The sequence below is a fragment of the Schistocerca piceifrons genome, chromosome 3 (genome assembly GCF_021461385.2).
Source record: "Schistocerca piceifrons isolate TAMUIC-IGC-003096 chromosome 3, iqSchPice1.1, whole genome shotgun sequence".
NCBI lineage: Eukaryota > Metazoa > Arthropoda > Insecta > Orthoptera > Acrididae > Schistocerca > Schistocerca piceifrons.
This window is the reverse complement of record NC_060140.1, coordinates 170,276,814-170,303,304: the sequence shown is the minus strand read 5'-3', so window position 1 is coordinate 170,303,304 and position 26,491 is coordinate 170,276,814. Positions and strand designations below refer to the sequence as shown.

The window sequence follows — 26,491 nt, the reverse complement described above, 5'->3', positions numbered from 1 at the left end:
TGGCTGATTTTGGCAGTGATAAAACTCCATATGAGCAGCAATAATGTGAATACATTTACAGTGATAGGTAGAAAGTAACTCACACAGCCGATCAAAAGAAAGGCTTGCAGGTTCTTGTAAGGGGTGATCTGACACAGCAGCTGATACATGCAAGGTGAAATCCATGACCAAAGAAAAAAGGGCCTTGCACAAGTTTATGTCTATTACCTGAAATGCTGGAAATGTTGCCACAGGCATGTTTGATAAGCATTACAGTCTACTGCTGCATCATCATATGCAGGGAATGGTGCCGGATACGTTGTTTGTGGGGTCGCAGATTGTGCCATTGTAGTCATTAAACTGGAAATAGCAACTGTCGGCACCTGCTGACACAAGTGGTCAGAGGAGCCTTGCATTCCGACCTGTATAGACATTAGTTCCATCAGGGGGCACAGCTGGCAGGTAGTGTGAACTATAAAGAGGCGCACAGACAAAATTAGTAATTAGAGCACCTACAAATTTTGCACACAGGGATTCATGTAGTGTATGCTCATTGATGTCTGCTTCTAGTATGTGTTAATCTTCTTTGTGATCTAGTTGTGAACCTGTTCTCATTATTCTCATGGCTGCTTCTGATGTAGATCAGTCATGAACTTTGAGTATGGATATAAAACAGAAACTCCAAGAGGAAGACAGCAAGTGGAATGCATCCAGCAAATAATTGAGGATGTAGGTTGAAAATGCTAGCCTGAGATGAAAAGATCGGCACAGGAGAACACTTACGGTGGGCTGCATGAAACCAGTCAGAAGACTGGCAGGGAGGAAAAAATAAAAGAAACCACTACAGGTTTCTGCAATATTTCTTGTAGTGCATCTTGATTAAACCAAACCCCCTGTATTAAATGGAACTCTTTTCCTGGTACATGTATTTTTGATCCCAGAATTTCGAGATATTTTTCAACCTCCTATGTATCACTTCCTTGATGACCATGAATATAAAATGAGACTAGTTATAGCATGCACAGAGATATTTAAGCACTCATTTTTCTATTCTCCATTGCAATTGGAGCGGGAAGAAGCCCTAACTGTGGTATAATGGTGAGACTCTCTGCCATGCTCTTCACAGTGGTTTGCAACATATGAATCGAAAGGTAAAAGTTATCCACCCTTTCTCTTGGTATCCACTGTAATTGTTCCTTATTCATAGTGGAGGTAAATGAAAACAGAAGGTAAAAAAATAAAAAATAAATGAAATGAAGAAAAGAAGAAAGCCCAAATATTGAAGCAGATAGAAAAAGTTTTATGTCTCACAAAATAAAACAAAATCCAAGTGTTGTACTGTAATATCAATGAAATACAGGGCTATTACAAATGATTGAAGCGATTTCATAAATTCACTGTAGCTCCATTAATTGACATATGGTCACGACAGACTACAGATACGTAGAAAAACTCATAAAGTTTTGTTCGGCTGAAGCCGCACTTCAGGTTTCTGCCACCAGAGTGCTCGAGAGCGCAGTGAGACAAAATAGTGACAGGAGCCGAGAAAGCGTATGTCGTGCTTGAAATTCACTCACATCATTCAGTCATAACAGTGCAACGACACTTCAGGACGAAGTTCAACAAAGATCCACCAACTGCTAACTCCATTCGGCGATGCATCTGTAAGGGGAAATCAATGGGTCGGCCTGCAGTGAGCGAAGAAATGGTTGAATGCGTGCGGGCAAGTTTCACGCGTAGCCTGCGGAAGTCGACGAATGAAGCAAGCGGGGAGCTAAACGTACCACAGCCGACGGTTTATAAAATATTTTGGAAAAGGCTAAAGCAGAAGCCTTACCGTTTACAATTGCTACAAGCCCTGACACCCGATGACAAAGTCAAACGCTTTGAATTTTTGGCGCGGTTGCAACATCTCATGGAAGAGGATGCGTTCAGTGCGAAACTTGTTTTCAGTGATGAAGCAACATTTTTTCTTAATGGTGAAGTGAACAGACACAATGTGCGAAACTGGGTGGTAGAGAATCCTCACGCATTCGTGCAGCAAATTCGCAATTCACCAAAAGTTAACGTGTTTTGTGCAATCTCACGGTTTAAAGTTTACGGCCCTTTTTTCTTCTGCAAAAAAAAACGGTACAGGACACGTGTATCTGGTCATGCTGGAAAATTGGCTCATGCCACAACTGGAGACCGACAGTGCCGACTTCATCTTTCGACAGGATGGTGCTCCACCGCACTTCCATCATGATGTTCGGCATTTATTAAACAGAGGATTGGAAAACTGATGGATCGGTCGTGGTGGAGATCATGATCAGCAATTCATGTCATGGCCTCCATGCTCTCCCGACTTAACCCCATGCGATTTCTTTCTGTGGGGTTATGTGAAAGATTCAGTGTTTAAACCTCCTCTACCAAGAAACGTGCCAGAACTGCGAGCTCGCATCAACGATGCTTTTGAACTCATTGATGGGGACATGCTGCGCCGAGTGTGGGAGGAACTTGATTATCGACTTGATGTCTGCCGAATCACTAAAGGGGCACATATCGAACATTTGTGAATGCCTAAAAAAACTTTTTGAGTTTTTGTATGTGTGTGCAAAGCATTGTGAAAATATCTCAAATAATAAAGTTATTGTAGAGCTGTGAAATCGCTTCAATCATTTGTAATAACCCTGTATTTGTAATTGCTCTAACTACACAATCCAGTCACATTAATGTGACTACCACCTATGTTTCACATTGACATACAATAACCAATCACAGATGGCATTTAACAGCACTAGCAGTGAGGGTCAATGTGGAAAACACTGCAGTCAGTATCATAATGTGGAAATGGATTTACCTGACATCCAAAAGGACAAGATCATTGACTTTCAAGTCAAGGGTGGAAGCATTACTAAAATGGCTAAGTTTGTAAACTATTCATGTACTGTCTTGGCAAAATATACCATGCCCGTCAAAATGGCACTATCCAAAACCAGCACTGCAGCAACCATGATGCAACACAAGCCATAGATGATAGGGGTGAATGATGGCTATGGAGATATGTATGGGTGAATGGACATGCAACTGTTGAGCAACTGACTGCCCAGATGAACCAGGGGGCTACCAACAGTGTCTCAACAACTGTTCTGCTAATGTTGCTGTGTATGAGCTTCCTCAGCAGGCACCTGGCTTGTGCACCCATGCTGACTGCTGTTCATTGCCGATGAAGGCTTGATTTGCATGCCATTACCACAACTGGATATCTACTGAGTGGTGACAGGTGGCCTTTACAGATGAATTACATTTTGTGCTCCATCAGTCAGACGCTTGTTGCAACATCAGAAGTGTCAAGGATGGAATTTTACAGCCTAAGGAATGTTTTCATGGCGTTACAGATGATTTTGTCATTCTAGAAGGCACAATGGATCAAGAAAAGTACATTTCTATCCTTGGGAACCATGTCCACCCTTACCTGCAGGTTGGAACAGTGGTGTCTACCAGTAGGAAAGTGCAACATATCACACAGCCCCATACTCCCCTGGCCACCAAACTTTCTGGATTTAAACCCAATCGAGAATCTGTGGGACCACCTGAATCACACTGTATGTGTCATGGATCCTCAACAGAGAGACCTAGAACAGTTGGCCACAGTATTGGAGTTGGCATGGCTCCATATCCCTGTGGGTAACTTCCAAAGCCTCATAGACTCTCCATCTTGCAACAGTCCAGACAGCAAAAGGTGGTTATTCAGGCTTTTGACAGGTGATAACATTAATGTGACTGGACAGTGTACATGGTGAATATACTGTACAATCTGACAACCATTCTGCATCTATACACTGCCTATAACTGTGTGTCTCCAATGCACTTTCTGGCTACCCACATGTACCCATCTTCCAACCCCCACTAAAACAGAGTTTTTTACCATACTATCAAAAGACTGCAGTTTCAACAACAAAATTGAAATCAATTAAAATGTAGAAAATATTAAAAACACCTTTAGGAGCATGCTTTCACACATATTGAAACTGCATATTTCAGTTAGGTATCACACCAATCAGTTCCCGAGAAATGATTAATTGTATTTTTTCATTTTCTATAATTATGATAAACAAAGACAACATGAAATGGAAGCTGTCTGGGATGTAATTAACTCTGAGAGGGTCAACAAAAAATACACACAAAAACAAATTAAATAGAAAATATGAAAGTGAATAACATAATAATTACAGACAAAACAAAAATTGCCAACATTCTGTATAATAACTACATAGATACAATGGAAAACCTAAAGCACACAAGCAATAACCGGGGAACTCATCAGACCACAGTGAAAGATAAGCCATGCCACTCAGTATTTCTGAAACCAGTATCAAAACAGGAAGTGACAAAGGTTATAAGGAAAGCTTAAGGGAAAAAAGTGTGCTGGACATGATGAAGTATCAGACTACCTAATCAAGCAGGTGGCTATGGACATAATTACACCACTATTGGATATTGTCAACTGCTCATTCCCAGAAGGAATATTTCCTGATCAATTTAAATTAATTAAAGTAGTACCAGTATACAAAAAGGGAAAAAATGATGAGCCTAATAATTATAGACCAGTATCCTTGTTATCAGGCTTCTCCAAAATATTAGAAATGCTCATGGTCAACAGACTAACTGCTTACCTGGAAGAGCATAATACACTAACTCACCAAAGCATGGATACCAGGAAGGGAAATCAACAGAAACAGCAATTGAATCATTAACAGAATTTATTGTACAGGCCTTAGACAACCAGATGGTAGTGTCTGGGTTTTTTCTTGACTTATCCAAAGCACTTGACACAATTAATCATGCAGTCCTACTCAAGAAACTAGAGTATACTGATATTTGTGGACAAGCAGCAGACTGGATAACATCATATCTCAGAAACAGGAGGCAATATGTGACCACTGACTACACAAACAGATCAGAAGTTATAAGCATTAAGTATGGAGTACCTCAAGGATCTCTTACAAGACCCATCCTCTTCAGTTTATTTGTAAATAACGTACAAGTGTGAAAATGAAAATAAGATACTGTATGCAGATGATATGACTGTGCTAAATTTTTGCAACAACTTAGAAGCAATGGAGAAAAACACTTTCATGTCAGTCAGTAATACAGCACAATGGCTCATGGACAATGCACTGATTATTAATCTGAAAAAAAACTATGGACATGGTTGTCAACATGAAACAAGAGGAAGAACACATAGATTTTTTTCTAGGTGAAAAAGATCTGGAAAAAGAAATGTCAGTTAAGTTTTTAGGCATAACAATAGAGAGTGAGCTAAATTGGAAGCAGCAGATAAATACTGTATCCAACAAGCTAATCTCAGTGATATTTGTAATGAAACAATTGATTCAATATGCACATGAAGACCTCTTGTACACTGTATATCATTGACACTTTGAACAATACATGCAATATGGTATCACAGTATGGGAGAACTCAACCATCACCTGAATGAAAAGAATATTCACACTTCAGAAGAAGACATACAAATTATATTGAAAAAGAAGCAATGAGAATCTTGTGGAAACTGTTTCAAAGAACATAATATTTTGATGTTTCTGTTACTGTATATATTCAAGACCATTGTGACTGCATGACAAGATGCCACATAACTGGAGACCAGTGAGAGCGTTCATTCTCATAACATGAAGAATAAAAAACAACTACGGTGCACTTCACACAGACTTCAAATTTTTGAAAAAGGACCTAAATATGCTGGTATAAAATTCATACTGTGAGTGATAAACATCACGTAAAATATTAAAAGAAACTATAATTACAAATTAAAAAGAAACTAAGCTACTCATGTACAATATATGAGTCACAAAAATGTATTTTTAGCTCTGGTGTAAATCAGTTAGCATTATGTCACACTCTGTAAACTATTGTATGTTATTTCTGTGAAGCATATTATATTTATATTGTCTAGAAGTAATCAAAATGATGTGTCCTATATTACAAGTACTTTATGGAACCAAGGAAAATCACAATCACTTTATCTCTCTGTAATGATATGTGTGCCACATCACTTTGAATCAATCTTCCATTGCCTTTTCATGTGGCGAATTTGAATCTCGTGTTATCATAATAAATTTAAACCATTAATGATAACCTCATGAAGCAGCTAAAAACAGTTTTAATAAGGTTACACAGACTTAACTGGAGAATCATTGTTGTGGAGACTTTGATATTGATTTTTTATCTGATCGTACTGACTGAGGGCACCCAGAGTTGTTGATGTCCATATTTGGACTATTTTACACAGTAAAATTCCCTACAATGACTGGAGGACACAGTGCAACAGCTTTTGGCAGTCTGTTTTTAGACCCAACAACTTACAGTGTTTTAGCTGTAAATCAGGAGTCAGTGGTTTATCTGATCAGGATAGTTAGCTGTTAAAAATAAAATTTACTGATGAGAGAGTTACAGATTGTAGAAGAAACATATTGTATTGCAAAATCATAAACGTTGAATCTATGACAGTCCATTGAGAGAAATTATGGGAAGAAATTTATAAACAAGACAATGTTGATTGAAAATTTAACTCTCTCTTGAACATATTACTGTGGTACCTTCAGTTTTCCTCCCAAACCAAATATGGGCGAAACTGAACAGGAGCAAGGATAAGAGGTGGGTAAATCATTGGAATATACACTACTGGTCATTAAAATTGCAACACCATGAAGGTGACATGCTACAGACACGAAATTTAACCGACAGGAAGAAGATGCTGTGATGTGCAAATGATTAGCTTTTCAGAGCATTCACACAAGGTTGGCGTTGGTGGTGACACCTACAATGTACTGACGTGAGGAAAGTTTCCAACCAATTTCTCAAACACAAACAGCATTTCCTGGTGAAACGTTGTTGTGATGCCTCATGTAAGGAGGAGAAATGCCTACCACCACATTTCCGACTTTGATAAAGGTCGGATTGTAGCCTATTGCAATTGTGGTTTATCGTATCGCAACATTACTGCTCGCATTTGTCAAGATCCAATGACTGTTAGCAGAATATGGAATCGGTGGGATCAGGAGGGTAATACTGCTGGATCCCAACAGCCTCATATCACTAGCAGTCGAGATGACAGTCATCTTATCTGCATGGCTGTAACGGGTCGTGCAGCCATGTCTCAATCCCTGAGTCAACAGATGGGGATGTTTGCAAGACAACATCCATCTGCACGAACAGTTCGACAATGTTTGAAGCAGTATGGACTATCAGCTTGGAGACCATCACTGCGGTTACCTTTGTTGCTGTATCACAGACAGGAGCGCCTGCGATGGTGAACTCAATGATGAACCTGGTTGCACGAATGGCAAAACGTCTTTTTTTTTTTGGATGAATCCAGATTCTGTTTACAGCATCATGATGGTCATATCTGTGTTTGGTGACATCATGGTGTATGCACATTGGAAGCATGTATTCATCATCACCATACTGGTGTATCACCTGGCATGATGATATGGGGTGCCATTGGTTATATGTCTCTGCCACCTCTTGTTCGCATTGATGGCACTTTGAACAGTGGACGTTACATTTCAGATGTGTTATGACCCATGGCTCTACCCTTCATTTGATCTCTGGGAAACCCTACATTTCAGCAGGATAATGCACGACCGCATGTTGCAGGTCCTGTACGGGCCTTTCTGGATACAGAAAATGTTCGACTGCTGCCCTGGCCAGCACACTCTCCAGATCTCTCACCAACTGAAAATGTCTGGTCAATGGTGGCTGAGCAACTAGCTTGTCACAATATGCCAGTCACTACCCTTGACAAACTGTGGTATTGTGTTGAAGCTGCATGGGTGGCTGTACCTGTACATGCCATCCAAGCTCTGTTTGACTCAATGCCCAGACATATCAAAGCCGTTATTACAGCCAGAGGTGGTTGTTCTGGATACTGATTTCTCAGGATCTATGCACCCAAACTGCATGAAAATGTAATCACATGTCAGTTCTAGTATAATATATTTGTCCAATGAATACCCATTTATCATCTGCATTTCTTCTTGGTGTAGCAATTTTAATGGCCAGTAGTGCAAGTATGTTGTGCTAGGAAGAGGGAGCTCTATGTAATTCAGAGAACAAACAGTGATCAGGATTTGACAATCCTTTGCAACCAATCAAAAAATAAAACTCTTCTACTATGCTCAAAAATAAAACACTCCAAGAAAAGACAGAAATTATTTGGAACTTTATTAAACAAGAAACAAACAAAATATTGACCCAAATGAAACTGAGCCCCAGAAAATAGCTCTGGCAGAATTAGTGACACTTTCAAATTATTTGCCACTAAACTCAATGATTACTTCATCACAGTGAGAAAATACAGATGCTTCAGATTCACTTGTGCAGACACTACATGCATCACTAACAGACATTACTTTAAAAAATACAGCCACATCTGCCCCTGGAAATGTCTTACAATTTAAAACCTGGTTCCTAAATCTCTGACTTACCATTATATAATCTATCTGATATATTCTAGTATCTCCAGGGTTCTTCCATGTATAAAACTTTCTTTCATGATTCTTGAACCAAGTGTCAGCTATGATTAAGTTATGCTCTGCGCAAAATTCTACCAGGCGTCTTCCTCTTTCATTTCTTAGCCCCAATCCATATTCACCTACTATGTTTCCTTCTCTCCCTTTTCCTACTCTCGAATTCCAGTCACCCATGACTATTAAATTTTCGTCTCCCTTCACTATCTGAATAATTTCTTTTATCTCATCATACATTTCATCAATTTCTTTATCATCTGCAGAGCTAGTTGGCATACAAACTTGTACTACTGTAGTAGGTATGGGCTTCATGTCTATCTTGGCCACAATCATGTGTTCACTATGCTGTTTGTAGTAGCTTACCCGTACTCCTATTTTTTTATTCATTATTAAACCTACTCCTGCATTACCCCTATTTGATTTTGTATTTATAACCCCCTATTCACCTGACCAAAAGTCTTGTTCCTCCTGCCACCGAACTTCACTAATTCCCACTATATCTAACTTTAACCTATCCATTTTCCTTTAAATTTTCTAGCCTACCTGCCTGATTAAGGGATCTGACATTCCACACTCCGATCCGTAGAATGCCAGTTTTCTTTCTCCTGATAACGACGTCCTCTTGAGTTGTCCCCACCCGGAGATCCGAATGGGGGACTATTTTACCACTGGAATATTTTACCCAAGAGGACACCATCATCATTTAATCATACAGTAAAGCTGTATGCCCTCGGGAAAAATTATGGTTGTAGTTTCCCCCTTGCTTTCAACCGTTCACAGTACGAGAACAGCAAGGCCATTTTGGTTAGTGTTACAAGGCCAGATCAGTCAATCATCCAGACTGTTGCCCCTGTGACTACTGAAAAGGCTGCTGCCCCTCTTCAGGAACCACATGTTTGTCTGGCCTCTCAACAGATACCCCTCCGTTGTGGTTGCACCTATGGTACGGCTATCTGTATCGTTGAGGCACACAAGCCTCCCCACCTACGGCAAGGTCCATGGTTCATGGGACTCTATAGGTACACCCTTAAAATATCTTTGTAATAAATCAATGACTTTCGGCATATTTCCTGACCAATTTAAATATTCTATAGTAACACAGATCTACTAAACTGAAGATAAGCAAACCACATCTAATTACATGCCAATGCCACTCCTTCCTAAGTTTTCAAAAGTGTTTGAGAAACTGACTTATAACAGAATACTGACAAATTTAATTGAGTGAAACTTCATTGCCTCCCAATTGGTTTTTGTAAAAGATTCTTCACAGGGAAAGCAATGAAATACCTCATAAATCAAGCACTGTTAGAACATAACAAGACAACTTATCCTGTTGGCATATTCTTGTAACCTTGCCAAAGGTTTTGTTTGTGAGAATAAAAAAATTCTACCTGGCAGACAAAAGTGTTACAGCATTATGTACTGTAAATAAAAGTCATTTGCCTTGAAAAATAATATAATAATCAAATAACATTTAGCCTCCCTCCAGGACGGGCATGAGTGTTAGCACACCACTTCCAGGATCTGGGCAGGCTTGCTGGCTCCAGATTGAATCCACATGACAAATTAATGATGAGGGCTGTTGTGTAGGCCATCCTGGATGTGGTTTTTAAGCAGTTTCCTATATTAAGTTAGGTAAATTTCAGGCTGGTACCCATGTCCTAACTGATTTACATTATTTGCAAACATTTTGAAAGCATTCACGAACTTTCACAAGAGTAACACTAAACACAGATAGATGGGATACGCAGATTCTGTCCAAGGGCATAAGTGGTGGTGAAAGGAAGGGAATGTGCCCACCGTCTAACATTAACAGTGCCAAATCTAAAACTTAACATGGTGACTCTTTGTCAATATGGAATAAGGACAAAATAAAATATAGAAGAATGTAATAATATTAGACTACAAATAGCAGGCAAACAGTATCTATACAGTATAACTTTGGAGACAACCCCTTTTCTCAGAGTAGCAGCTTTCTTTCTAATCTACCTGATTAAATTTCTGTAACATAAGTGTGAATAGCGCTAAACAGTGTAGTGATAGTTTATTGTTGAGATTGTAACCAAATTAAGTTTCTATAATTTCTTTGCTTTTGCTAATGTCTACCTTTACTTGTTCCACATCCCTGAAGGTTCTCCTTCTTGAAGGGATGTATGGCACGCAACAGCAAAACTGCATAATGGTGCTAGAAAATGTAAAAAATGCTACATTAAAATATTTTAAAAGATATGTACTTTACATGCTTTGCTATTACTAAGATTATCTGCTTGGTTAAAAACATTTACAGCATTACTAATAAACTAAATTATTTGTGTTACTCTATCAGATAATTTATAATTTTTTATCTCATGTAGATAATATATTCCTCATTTTCATATTTAGGACGATATGGTGGTAATCTTAGTACACCTGTGGTCAAGCTACTGTTTGCTCTGTTTTATCCACATATGTTCAAAATCTCTTAACCATCTGAGAAAAACAGCTGCAAAATGTGAGGAACAAAAAGCATAATGAAACTGGTAACAAGATTTTGGCATCCTGAAATGGGTAGACGTGTCATACCATCACCTCACATCCAGTAAGCAATAAAATGGTTCATCATCTTGCTGAATAAGGACAGATTACTAAAACACCAGAAAATGGCAAGCAGTAAATTATTCTCCATATTGTTATACAAGGATAGACTACAATAATAACTCCCAGAAACATTACACTTTTTGTCAGCTTGGAAGACTCCAAACAATTGATAGTGAGTCTCTGCTGCCCACTGTAGACTCAAAAGCTCCTCTTCATGACATGTTTGTGATATTTCAACACTCTCAACAAATATGTCCATGAGATCATTCTTGAAGGATTGAGAGCTGTGGCACTATCACCAATCCAGTTAAGAAAACATCATTAGGTAAGGGATAAAACATGTTGGATGCTCCCTCTCTTATATTAATCAAATGCGAGCAATGCCAGTTTGAGAACATTTCTCCACATATGTGACATATTGGTTCACACCCCTTCCTCTACCCTATCTACAGATACATTGCACTTGGTGCCTTTGGTCCCCTCTCATCTTCATGCCCAAGCAGCGACTTGCGTTGCTTGGGCCTTAAACCAGGCCTGACAATGAGAGATAGAGTCCATATATTGTTGATATGTATAAAAACCATGGACACACATCAGCTGACTTGAGATAGCACTTGAAAAAACTCTTGCCATGGCAGAGGTTACAGAAGTTTGTTGGAAGAGGAGCTACATGGTTACAGTGCAGTCAGAGAACTCTGCTTTTTACCCCAAAATTGGTGCTGTCACACAGACTGAACTCCTGACACTTCTCCTAATGTTGAGATGTGAACAGTTTAATAACTACATTAGAATATTCAACTTATCTCTGTGCACATTTTGTTCTTTTGTAATATACTTGGCCAGTCATTTTTCTCTTATGCTGCTGAGTGAGTAATTTGTACATGAAGTGTTGTTTCTAATATTGGGAGCTCCAGTTTTGTCTGGCATTGTTAGTACAGAAATTTAGTTTTCTCAACAGGTTACTGGCCAAGTCCCAGTTAATTCAGGTCTAACAGTGTGATAGTTAGTGTGTGGAATGCCAAGTGTTTGACATTAATTTCAGCAACTGGAAATCTAGGAATTAAAGCCTGTTCATTGAATTCAAGTTAACTGAGTTTTGTTGAAAGGCTCTACATGGAAATAGTGAAGTTTATTGAAGGTGACACAGTTGAACAAGGTGCACAGAGGAAGGTTCGATTGTAAGGATATCGGAAAAATGGCGGGCAGAGTAACTCACCTTTGATACAATGACTTCACTCAACCACACTGAGTATGCCAAGGACAAAAAGATTGCTTATGATCTGTGAAAATTGTTAACTCAGACTACAACATCAAAAGATATAGCCACAAGAATATTAGGAAAAGTATTACGAAAAGCATAGTTGCTACTCACTGTATAGCGGAGATGCTGAGTTGCAGATAGGCACAACAAAAAGACAGCACAACTCACACAAACATGACTGCAGTCTCTGGCACTGAGCCACACTGCAAACAGCTTCACGAGGTGGGAGATGCATATGGTGGTGGAGGTAAGGAGGAGGCTGGGGAGGGGAGGGTGGGGGATGGTAAAGTGCTCCTTGTAGGTGCATACAGGGATGAGGTGGAGAGAGGGTAGGGCAGCTAGGTGCAGTAGGGAGGCTAGATGGAGGGTAAGAGGAGGGGGGGGGATAGTGTAACAGGAGGTGGGTGCATTGATGGAACAAAGTACTTCGTAGTGCTGGAATAGGAACAGAGATCCTTCCCACCAACAAGAGCTTTCCTGAATTGTACAGATGGGGACTCTCCCTCCAATATACCCTATGTTCCCCTAACCCTCCTTTCCTCAGCCTTCATTAGTCTTCCTTATCCTATAGCCCCAAACCTGTTCCCATTCCAGCACTACACAGTCCTCTATTCCACCAATGCACCCACAGTCTTTTTACCTCTCTCCTTTTCCACTGTGTCTAACTTCCCGATTGCACCTAGCTGCCCTTCCCTCTCTTCACCTCATCCCTGTATGCTCCCACAAGCAGCACTTTGCTGTCCCCCATCCCTATCCTGCTATTCCTCCCCCTCCCTGCCCCAGCATTCTCCTTACCCCAATCACCCAGTTGCATCACCCATCATGTGCAGCTGTTCACTGTGTGGCCTCAGCTGCCAAAGACTGCAAACATGAGTGTGTGTATGTGTGTGTGTGTGTGTGTGTGTGTGTGTGTGTGTGTGTGTGTATGTATGTTCTGTCTCCAACAATGGTCTTTTGGCTGAAAGTTCATTTTCTGACACTCTTTTTGTTGTGCCTATCAGCGACTTACCATCTCCACTATATGGTGAGTAGCAACTGTTCTTTTCATAATACTGTTACATTCCATCCTGTTTTTTCCATTGTTGAATATTAGGAAAGGGATAGATTGCTACTCACCATAAAGATGATACAGTGAATTGCAGACAGTGAAAAGACTCTTTCAATCAGAGCCTTCATCAGCAAAGAAAACACACACACACGCACACACACACACACACACACACACACACACACACACACACACACACACACATTCAAACAAACAAGCACACTTCATGCAAGCATGACTGCTACTACTGGCAGCTCTGACCAGAATATGACTGTCATCTGAATAGTAATCTGCAGTGGGCAGGAAAGAGGGAGGGATAGCATGGTATGGGTGAGAGGAGAATGGAACACAGTCTGGCAGGGTGCGCAGGGAGCAGAGACTGCCAGGCACAGTGTCGTGAGGTCGGATATTGAGGAAAAAGCTTCCACTTCCTATTTTACTCCTATCCCAGGCTTATCTTACCCTATAAAATGCTGGGCCACCTGTAAAAGCAGCCATGTCATATACCAGCTCTGCTGCAACCATTGCACAGCTTTTTATTTTGTTATGACTACCAACCAGCTGTCCATCAGGATGAATGGCCACTGCCAAACTGTGGCCAAGAGCAAAGTAGACCATCCTGTGGCACAACATGCAGCCAAACAAAATGTGCTTGATTTCAATGGGAACTGCACAACCTGGCCCATCTGGATCCATCCCTTCATGACTTGAACCTATGGGAACCTTCTGTCCCCACATCCTTCACCCAACAGTTGCTGCCCCTTGTGGCATGAGTGTGAATGTGTGTACATTTTCTTTGCTGAAGAAGGCTTTGGCCAAAAGCTATAATGTGTAACAGTTTTTTCCTTGTGCCTTTACAGTGATTAACAATCTATCCTTTTCCTAATATTGTTGATAAACCAGGAATTTCCATTATTTGATATTGCAAGCAACTTTTACTATGAGAGACTTTGTTAATACTGATATGCTCAAAAAATCACTTATTGAAGTCTGGCTGGTTAGTATGTCATCTGAAAGCAATAGACCCTACTACTGCAGAAACTGATTTCGTATGCAGTTTGCTGCTAAGAATGCCTGCAGAATTTTAAATTATTGTTGCTTTCTTGGAGACTATCAAGCATGCAATTAAACTGTGATCTGTAAAATATACTATTAGGGAAAGAACCAAAAGATAATGGACTGAAAGGTGTAAAGAGATCATTAAATGAAAGACTGGCTACAGTATAAAGCAATAAACATTACTCAAAGTATGTTTTATGCAAACAATAAATCTCAGACCAAATTCATCTGCTATAGATGTGAAAAATTATGTAATATTAGAGCACAATGTAAAATACTACTACTGCAAATCATAAAATTAACTGCTCCACAAATGTTGCAGCAAATTTGCCATAACAAGTGGACATTAGGTAAGTAATCTTTTGTAGCTGTTACTGGAAGTTATGCAGATAACAATGTGCAGTATTGAAAATGTAGCATTTTGCGTTGATATTCTTCGATAAATGATTCACAGAGTTCTTGCAATATCAGATATGTATTCAGTCTCAAACTATGGATGACTCCCTCTATCATCATCATTGTCAGAAGTTATCCAAAAGCTATGTAGTACTTTATTTTTTTGGCCAAATTATGTCATGGGAATGCCATGACATTACAGAATTTTGGTACACTACCAGGGATTATGTCTATATTTATAAAGGAAGAAAATTGGTTACAATGTTTATTTGTTAAATGGTGAGTGAGTATCTTATTTCTCTGTTACCTTTCAGCATCGAGTTTCCATTTCCACATCAAAATAATGTCCGGTAGCATACTGAAGTTTCATGACTTTTTGGTGTCCTCATCACATAATTTGTCCAAATAAATAAAGTGCTTCACAGCCTAAGTGTTAACTCCTGATGATGACCATGGAGAGGTACTTGCCAAAAGCTTGATATTCAATACATATCTGATGCAAGAAGAACCCTGAGAAGTATTTCTTCAAATGTGCAGTGTTTACCTGGAGGAGTAACAAACTATTTAGTTAATGAATTAGTCCTTCTTACTAATGTAAGGAAACTTGAAAGTCCAATTATAATTAATGTTGCTAAAGCAGATAAGTTTTTGTTAGCACAGTAGGTTGTGGAAGATGATATTGAAAGCACAGTTTGTGGAAAGAAATTTTGAATGAAAATAGAAGATACCTCTGTTGTTATCAAACAACCTTTTGTTCATATGTACTATATAAATGGCTGGCAATTGTTTTAAATTGTGCTTCTAAGGAATTATGGTATAGCTAATTAGAAACCAAGCTATTTAAGTATTTCAAGATAGGTTTTTGTTCCAATGGTTACAGATTATGTTGTCCTGAACAAAATAAAACTGTTTGTAGAAGGGATAGAATTTTTGTAGAAAATAAATTTCTGCTTATGTTTAAAGGCAGAATCAGTGATGACTCCATTGTAAAGGAGGCCATTGGAGTTGATGAGATAGTCCACAATAAAGCAGAATATCTAGAATATTAGAGGGAATCTAACTCCAACAGAGCTAAACAATCAGATTGAAGAAATCCAGATCTAATGACTTCATAACAGATGTAAAAAAAGAAACTGTGCTATTATTTACCAGATTAATAAGAAAAACTTGATACCTGCACTATTAGCTTGAACATAAAAATTAGTGCGAGGAAATTATATCTGAATTTTTAAGATGCTGATAATTGATTTGATGAGGAAATATGGACTCTCTTGCAGCAATGAAATGTGGACATATACACCACTACCATTGAATGAAAGAGACTTTGACAGTCAATGATTGTTCAAAGGAAAACGTGACACGTGGAAATATTGAAACACTCAAGACACATTTAGTTGTCACAAGTTGTGCACATAAACATGAAGTGGCTATGAGGAGACCTGTGCACCAGTTGGTTGACTCATTACATTGACTACTATTTGTATTCTGGTAAATAAACATGACTGTTTTGTGGAACAAATGCATATACAGACTTATTTTCTACATGAGAAAGTAGTGAACGGATTTATATGAAAGTTCTGCAAGATGTAAAGAACAAAGAAGAACTAGTTTGTGAACTTAATAAAGCCATATATTGACAGAAGTGGGCATCAAGAGTGTGGGATTTGTACACATAATATCTTTAAGAAGGAAAATAGTTTTCAGCAGTCTACAGCTAATATATGCTTATAGAGTTGGCAACTTTGATGGCACAGATATTTTTATCTGCTAATACACGTTGTTAATATTCTGATTGCTGGGAATTGTGAAAAACAAACTTGCAGATGCTAAGAATAAACTAAAAATAAATTTTGAGAATGAGTGTACTCAGTGAGTTAAAATCTTTCTTGGGAATTTATATACACAGAAGCAATGGGAATTATTCCTTAATCAATGTACTATACTCCAAATCTCACTGAGAAGATTCAATATAAAAGTCTCAAAACTTATTGGATAGCAATGAATGTCAATTCTAGTGAAGGGGTTCACACAGACACTGTTGAAAATAAACCATACAGAAAGTCAAATACTTATCTGATTTATGCAATTACAGACACAAGACTAGTTATCAGTGAATCAAAATAAAACTGCAGAAAGATATTTGATGATTCTGTAACAAAGGTCCACAACAAGATACATATGACAGGTTTGTGAATTGTTGTATATTGGGCTCCAGGAAGACATACATGTATTTCACTATCTTTAACAAAAGCCAAATGTGTTGCTTTGACAATAACTGTAACATGCATTCATGAATGAATTTATGGATGCATTTCTTGAAGATTTTACAATCTCTGTAGAAACTCAAAAAATAATTTTAGAAAATAATAAGTTGTGCATATGCCTGTAAGAAAACCAGCAACACTGATGTCTGAAGCCTGTGTATATTAAGCTCAATTTTACATGTCAATTTAATAACAGCTGGGTGAAAAGTATATCAACTCTTTTAAAAAAAAATAATGTATAAACAAATATTTTGAGTAAATAATCGAACAGTCTGTTTTAGGTTAGGACTAATGAAACTGGGGGAGAACTGATTTGTGTATCTTTTTGTGATTTCTGTTCAAGATCTTCTAACCACTCATGCTTGTTTTCTGCATCATATGTCTTTGACCACTCATTTTCCTGTTGTGATGGTAAGCGGGTAATCTGTAAACATGTTTGCAAACCAAGCAATTGTTATGTATAAAACAAGAGCTTCAATTGTTACCTGGGAATAGAAAAACAGAAATTTAGTTCTTACAGCAGCTATTAAATGCCTCATTATCTTATTGGGACTGGATTAATGTCATTCAATGTGTCCCTGATTGGTATGGTGCTTGATAGAGTAGTTCAGTTGTCACCAACCCCCAATAATGTGATCAAACATGTTATTGGTATTTCCAGATACCTCTTAGTTGTTGTTCAGTAGGTGTTATGACCAGCTGCAGTCACTGAAAAAAACCTTAGCTTGTAAATTTTGACTGATGCATTTCTGTAATAAAATAATCATATTTTTTGCTCTTGAATACCTGTACATTCATCATAGTTTGTTCTATTATGACAGAATTCTCCTTTATATGAAATAACTTTAAAGTGTGTCACAGGATATCATATCATTAGAAATTAAGCATGTATGAATTTACTGAGACTGAATTAACAGTTTTGACTTGACAATTGTTTGCTCCCTTCTTTTCTCTCTAGTAAAAATTTTAAGAGGTATATTGCGAGCTTTTGTTATATCCCCCCCCCCCCCCCCCCTCTCTCTCTGCGTTATTAATGCTATCACTAATTTGTTCAAGGTGACCAATTGGACTGCTTCATTCATAAAATATTACATATCCAAGGGAAAAAGAGAATCATGACTGCTGTCAGTATATTAGATTTTCATTAGGAAAATATGTATGTATGGGGGGAAGGAAAGTATCAACAGTGCTTTTCTTCTGGTTCACTTCACAATTTATGCAAAACTACTGCTGTACTAAGGATCCTCTGGATAACGTATAGAATGATAAATCTGTATAAAATCTCTTAAACTGTGTAGTCTCTTACTAACAGTTTTGAATATTGGTACTATCTGCAGCAATATTTTAGCCTTTGAAGAGCTCACTGAAAATATTAAATATGCTCTTATTGGGACTGTACTGATTGAATCTTTGGTAACATTACCAGTGATATAATACATAAGACATATCATTGAAATAAAAATTTATTGCAACATGTATTAATATATTCACATATGGCATGAGAAACAATTAATTATGCACACATGATGTAAATACAATATAATTGTATGCAAAAATTTCATATACGTTTGCAACATGAAAACTCCTGTCTAACAAATATCTCCATGGGACACTGTAACACAGATTTTTAAAAAATATCTTGTGTGCAAAATTTACTTTTTCTGTTTATAATCACAAACAAAAATATTATAACAACTTCACTTCATTTACTGATACACTGAATTTACAGTTTTCTCTTGCACAAAATTAAAAGGAGCTGTGACTTAGCCCTGTGAATCCAATGAACACTGCTACATACGTCAATATACTTCTTGTGACAGTTGCCATGGAAATCTTCACACCAGACCAATGACAACACAGCCCTGTACATTAAAAATGAATGTATCAATAATTTGAGTAGATATTCTTTTTTCTCACATGTGGCATGATTACAGTAAAGATAGTTTGAGACATTTTCACCATTTAGGATAGCTGATCACATTCATACTAAGAAATAGAAAACATTTTCACAGACTCCAATGACAAATTATATCCATGTAGAAAATGGAAAAAGCAGTTGAAAAAATAGTTGTTGATCTTCTCTTACATATTTCTTTTTTTTTCATTTTGTTTTACTGTTAAATATTCTAATTTATTATCACTGTCATTTCAGATTTTAAATTGTCTGTGAAAATGGGATAATTTTCTGTGCAATGTAATAAATAAATTAGATTTTGATGAGGTACAGTGTTTCAGACAAGCAGTTACTAGACCATGCACTAAATATGAATACAATTCAGTAACTCATGGATATAAACTCCCTTAGCATACTTCACTGATGAAAAGCTTTTTCCAAATATATTTATAATTCATGAGAATTCAGTAAATGTCAAATGAACTTCATCAACGTATGTTTTCCTCATCTAGCTCCTCTCTTGTGGCCTTATCAGCAACAGCACAATAAACTCCTCCTACAGATGCAGGAAAACATGCATGTCAACTGACATGCAGAAGTTGATCCGTGAGTGATAGCTAATACCTCTTGTGACTAGTTATTGTACACTCTCATACAACCACCTGTTCATCTCTATCAAAACTCACTCAACTCTGTAAAATCTTAAAAACAATCAGTGCTGTAATTCTGCACAACAATCTATAGCATCTACTAGACAAAAAATACACATATGTATATATGAAAGACTGTGGGTGTAATATATTTTTTGTTCAATTATGTTCTCTGCATCAAGAAATTGGAAGTCTTTCTCAAAGCTAGAGAGCATTGTTATAAATTCACGAAGCAAGGTACTCACATGAAATACAAGTACAGACATGATGTACCATATCTCATTGCTTAGATCCACTTTCAGAGTATTGTCTTACTTTAAGGCAAGCATTGTAGAGCAGTTCATTAAGTTGATGCACCTTTCTGCTCACACTGTATCTGACTACGTATTCTTTTCAGTGTTTCCTGCCTACGTTCTAACTCTTCATTTTTTGAATCATATTCAGAAGCTATATTTGCTATATCTTCAACAACTGATTCCCAATCACTAGGTAAAACATTAGCTTCTTGTTTGGCTGCTTCTACACTTTCTGTTTTTTCTTCAGGGTTGAAAGTCGCTTCTTCCAAAGCTGGTCTTCTCTTTTTCTGTTCTTTAAACCGCCCTGATCTTGACACTGATAATCTGCGTCTTGTAGGCTGCTCACTGTTGTCAGATGAGAATGGGGACCATGATTTATCTGTGAAAAAACTTAAGAACTTTCGCCCTGCCATGGTATTGTGTTATGAGCACATATAAAAAATCAAGTTTTTTTCAGTTTCAACTTCACTGCAAATGTAGCACACTCATAAACACTTGTGATTACAGTACTGCAACTACTGATGTAACAAGCTGCAGTATATTATCTTGACAGTTTATCTTATCTACCTGCTGTTGCCTGATAAGATTCACTGAGACAAGACACTTGAATCTGTCATTAATATGTAGGACCTACATCATGGAAGGTCAGATGTCTTGAATATGTTATTTGCAATAGCTCTTCACTTTGAAATCAGTGAAGGCATGAGTGAAAAACAATGTTAAGCTACAATCACACTGTTTTTTTAATGCATTGTAATAACAGCATTAAATAAATTTTTTGTAAATTTTTATATGAATGCTTTACCTTTTTTGTCCTTTAAATATATGCATGAAGGCTGCAGTGCCTACTGTTTCTTCTTAATCATCACCATGATTTTCTTCTTTTTCTACTTCTACTATTATTGCTCCTACTACTACTACTACTACTACTACTACTACTACTACTTCTACTACTATCACTATTATCACCACCAATGACACTCTCATAGGTAGTAGCATCATGTGCAATACTTTCACAGTTTACTTCTAAAATATATATTATATTGTGACCTAAAAGAAATAATTTATCTCTTCTATCTATAATTATAGACTAAATATTAGAAATGAGAGTTTGGTGCTAGCCATACTAATTCAGGCTCATAATCTGCAGAGTAAAGTAGGGAATAAATTTACTTATTATGTTGAGCTTTCACAGAGTGATAAGTACTCTTAAACAAAAATACCATTGATCAATTGATTGATTAAGCAGTTTTGATTATGTTCACATGTCAATTTTCAGCACAAATCTCAATACGTAAGTGCTTTAATTAACTTCCTTTTTACAATCTCTGCAACAGATTAGATGTTGAAAAGGTCTCAAATGACTTTGTATGATCATATATACAATTTTAGTCCAAACAACTGACATGCACAAAATGGGTTTCTGTATTTACTGAACTGTGATATGGTGATTCTTCTAAATCAAAATTATACACTCAGATCAATTAATTTTAGGCTGTTTGTGAGTAAAGGTGTGAAAATACTGTTAGGTAACTGTGAGATATGGTTAAATTCAGTGTGTTTTCAATGGAAACCAGGAAAACTGTACTAGAACACTTGAGAAGGCCAAGATATCAGATTATCTACAGGAGTTATCTTTGGCTACCAGTAGAGGATTTGACACCTGCAATATACATAATAATGTAGGGAACAGTTCGATAGTTTTTGTTGAATGCAGCAAACACTGGCATTAAAGAGGTTTAAAACTGAAGACTGCAAATATATCACTATGTGATAAATCAGTAGAGATGTTGTCATAAGTTATTCAGAAGTGAAAGGGAAGCGTTAGAATTCACAAAAGATGTCTAATGTTGGGGATTCTCCAAGTCCATGGCTGGCATTCAGGGTCATCACAGCAAATATACAACTCCTTTACACTCATCAGTGTATCACAACATGCAACTTTCAGACTGATGGTGCATGCATACATTTTAACTCTCAATAACTTTCCGTATCACTTCATACAGATAATTCTACCAAGAAATACATAACTGGAACATTGTGGATAAAAATTATCAAATGCAGTCATTAAAAATTTCATATAATGGTAGACTCTACCCATAGCTTTATTATGGTGTGAAACTGTGGGGCTGTGCTGCAAACACACATCTCAATGTAATATTAATGCTGCAGAGAAATGCAATTATCCTGAGGCATTATGATAGATAGATTATGGTACAGATAGATATGGGATTCTTACCAAGTGGGGCCAATAGAGGAAATAGAAAATATCTAAAGAAGAGCACAATGTTTCATTACAGGTGCATTTAATAATCATGAAAGCTTAATGAAGATGCTCAAGCATTTCCAGTGGGAGATGCTGCAAGAAAGGTATTCTGCATCACAGTGTGACTTACTGTTAAAAGTTCCAAGAGCATACATCCTAAGAATGGCCAAAAATATGGTGGTCAGTCAAAAAGTTTACATTCAAAGGTTGTACAGTCCAGAATTGGTATGCCAAGCAGGTGAAATCACTGTGAGCATTGAGGCAATCATCCCACCAATGCAGCAGGTTGAAGATACCTATTTGGTAAAACACCATATCCTGCTGCATGAGGATGTCCATAAATGCCTGCTGCACATACTTGTACAACAGGAAACTTTGGCCCTTGAAGGTCTTTTTTAAGGGACGAAGGTGTGATAAATACATGGGAAGGGATCAGGACTAGATGGCAGGTGCTCAAGTTTCAACCACTTGAGTTGGTGTAATGGATGAGGCTGGCCTCCCAGAATGACTAGTGTCTTGTGTCTAATTTCAAATAGCATGGAACTTAGTGCAACATTCCACAATGGTGGTTTTCAACAGACATGCTGCACTATGACATTCTTCATTGTCCAGTGGACAGCTACCAGTATTTGTCCTTTGGCAGTCAAGAATCAGATAACAGCATCTTGGTCCTTTTTGGATGCATTTGATAGTAATGTCATGATAGTACACATTTCCACATTTACCGCAAACACATCGGTGCTTGTATATCCATGTTGGAGTCACACTAGGTTGCATACATGCTGCACCAATGCCCTCAAATTGAAATTTTTGACAGGCCCTTATATAGTACTTCCTCATACATAATCTTGTCAAAATACCATGAAGATAAACTTAGAGATAGTTGAATCCACATGGAGGCCTAGTGGCAATCATTTTTCCTGTGAACCATTCACAAATGGAGCAGAAAAGAGAGAAAATGACAGTGGTACACAGAGTACCCTTTGTGACACATTGCAAGGCAGCTTGCAGAATGTAGATGTAGATACAGATGATTTTTTTTATTGAATTTTCTCTCTGACACAATAAGCCATGTTATACATAAATCATTGAGGGTTGAAGTTGGCTCCTCCAAATTTCTGAGTGTTGTGCTTTCCTATTAGGCTTATTACTGAAAATCAGTACAGGTGCACATCTCATAATATATGATGATGATTTCAAATGCATTGAAAACATCTGAGGAATAGTATCAGTCTTATTGAGTTTGAGATATATAATATACAGTACTTCTTAAGTTTACTATGTTACATAGCACTAACTATTAACATTTTCTGGAGTTAGGTTAGTCATTTTCTTTTGATGTTTCCTAGAAAATTCTGACAACCTCTTGTTCTGATTACAGGCTGTGGAAAAAATATTGCTTGACAGTTCAGGTGAAGCAATAGGTGTCATTACAACAGAAGGAAAAGAGATTTTAGGCAAAATTGTGCTCTCAAATGCAACTCCTCATATTACTTTCTTACAGTTGTTACCATCTGGAGTTTTGCCATCTCAGTATGAATCAGCAATTCGAAGCACTGAATACTCATCACCAGTTACAAAAATAAATGGTAAGCTAGACTACAGCATTTTCTTCTATGTGTGGCCTGATTACTGAGTACTGATTAATGGAACAGTTTGGGTATAAAATTCATGTACAAAAAATTTCATGCTAATACTTATTCTTGAATCATTGTGTTCAGCAGACCCCATGATGAAGAAGAACCTTCAGAATGGGGAACAAATCACTATATAGGTTAAGAAACTGAAGTAGTTATTAGAAAGAGGATTAATGAATTATCTGCCATTATATTGCTGTAACTATTTGTACCAGCACAGGCTAAACTTAACACAATAAAATTGAGAGGAATACTGCTATTGTAAAAACAGCTGCTGTTTCTTCAGTTATATTAAACAGTTGTTGTTTATCTCCTACTGCACCCATGGTACAGGGGTGGCCTCTCTGAATAGTAATCAAAAGTCCTCAGTCTCAAGTTCAAACCCTGCAACTGCCTAAATTTTGAATAAAAATCATCAGCAGTGGTGGCTGATGACTTCTGGCTTAATGTTACCCTCACTCCAACAACAGCATTGTCAAAGAAGGCAGAGGAGAAGACTGAGTTTCAGGGCACTCTCTTGTCCTTGAGGTGGGAAACTACCCCTAAAAGTAGAAGAATCAACAATTATCAAGAGCATGGAGATGCAGAAGGCAATGGAAACCACTGCATTAATGACAAGCAATGTAATTGAAAAAAGTGTCATGATCATCTCTCCATTGGCAAAAGATTCTGGAATACTCCCCCATGTAGATCTCCGAGAGGGACTGCCAATAGGGAGCTGACAATGAGAGAAAGACTGAATAATCAGTGAAAGAGATGCTGGAGTTAATGTTTATGTGAGATGTGTTTGCTTGTGTGTGTGTGAATTGTGCATGTGTGTGTCTCTCTTTTACTAATGAAGGCTGTGGCCGAAAGCTATACATGAGTGTCTTTTAATTGTGCCTGTCTCCAACTTGATGTATCTTCTTTATGGTAAGTACCAATCTGTCTTTTCCTATGATGTTGATATTCCTACCTGGGGTAACATTCTATGAGTTGAGGAGTGGAATGTTAGGAGTTTGAACTTGGTATAGAAGTTAGAACATCTGCAAAGGGAAAAGTTCTCAGGCTAGATATAGTGGACATCAGTGAAGTAAAATGGAAAGAGGACAAGGATTTCTGGTCAGATGAATAGAGTAATATTAACAGCAGCAGAAAATGGTATTACAGAAGTAGGATTCATTATGAATAGGATGATAGGGCAGAGAGCGAGTTTCTATGAACAGTTGAATGATAGGGTTGTTCTCGTCAGAATTGACAGCAAACCAATACTGACAATGATAGCTCAAGTATACATGCTGATGTTGCAAGCAGAAGATGAAGACACAGAGAAAATATATGAGGATATTGAACAGCTAATTCAGTATGTAAAGGGACATGAAAATCTATTGGTCATGGGGGACTGGAAAGCAGTTGTAGGGGAAGGAGCAAAAGGAAGAGCTACAGGAGAATATGGGCTTCATACTATGAATGAGAAAGGAGAAAGACTAATTGATTTCAGATGGTAATAGTGAATACTCTGTTCGGTAATCACAAGAGGAGGAGGTATATTTGTAAAGGGCCAGGAGATACAGGAAGATTTCAGTTAGATTACATCATGGTCAGGCAGCAATTCTGAAATCAGATATTAGACTGTAAACACACCCCAGGGGACAGATATAGACTAAGATCAAAATTTGTTAATGATGAAGACTATGCTGAAGTTTAAGAGACTAGTCAGGAAGAAACAAGGCACAAACAAGTGGGATACAGAAGTACAAAGGAATAAAGAGATACATTTGATGTTATCTGAGGCTATAGATATTGTGATAATGAACAGATCAGTAGACAGTCCAGCTGGAGATGAATGGACACCTCTAGAATGGTAATTACAGAGGTGGGAGAGAAAAAACATAGGTATGATGAAGGAAGCTGTGTAAAGGCCATGGGTAACAGAAGAAATACTTCAGTTGATTGATGACAGAAGGAAGTACAAAAATGTTCAGGAAAATTCAGGTACACAGAAATATAAATCACTTAGAAATGAAATAAATAGGAAGTGCAGGGAAGCAAAGGCAAAAAGGCTGCATGAAATAAGTGAAGAAATTGAAAAAGAAATTATTGTTGTAAGAACTGACTCAGCATATATAAAAGTGAAGAAAAAAACAAAAAAAGAGGAAAATGTAGAACTGAGGAAAATGTTAAAAACCCCCAAAATATTAGAAAAACACATGTAATTGGCATATATGATTAAAAAACGCAATTCTTGCGAATACTTTGTATAAAATCTGTCTAAGTGAAGGAAATTAAATGTACAATATAATGTTTATACAATAATTTGTGGTAATGAATTTCATCAGTTCTTAAAAAATCACAAATGTGTAACAGCAAATAAAAACTCATCAAAAAATTAAAATTGGTATCTGCTGCAATGTAATCAAGCTGTTTTCTGACATGCCATGACTACAAATTACATGTTCAAAACATGTTTTTGAGAAATTATTGTTTACACTCACCCAGAAAAAAGCAAAAATTGATGAACATGAATTACACCAAAAACATCGCAGCAGCTAAGCCATTAAACCATAAGCATAGATGCAGACATCTGCTTAATGACATACTTTGACACCATTGCTATTATTGTTTAATGCTTTTCTTATGAGCTGCACTTCATA

At 37.4% G+C, this 26,491-nt stretch overlaps 1 protein-coding gene across 1 annotated transcript in view; it reads left to right on the top strand.

Annotated features, from left to right (window-relative positions):
- LOC124788266 (pyridine nucleotide-disulfide oxidoreductase domain-containing protein 2-like) overlaps nucleotides 1–26,491 on the top strand; it is a 177,019-nt gene that overhangs the window by 89,661 nt on the left and 60,867 nt on the right. The window contains exon 7 of the mRNA XM_047255471.1: nucleotides 23,603–23,810. Coding sequence (XP_047111427.1) covers nucleotides 23,603–23,810 — 208 coding nt within the window. The remainder of the gene's footprint in view (nucleotides 1–23,602; nucleotides 23,811–26,491) is intronic.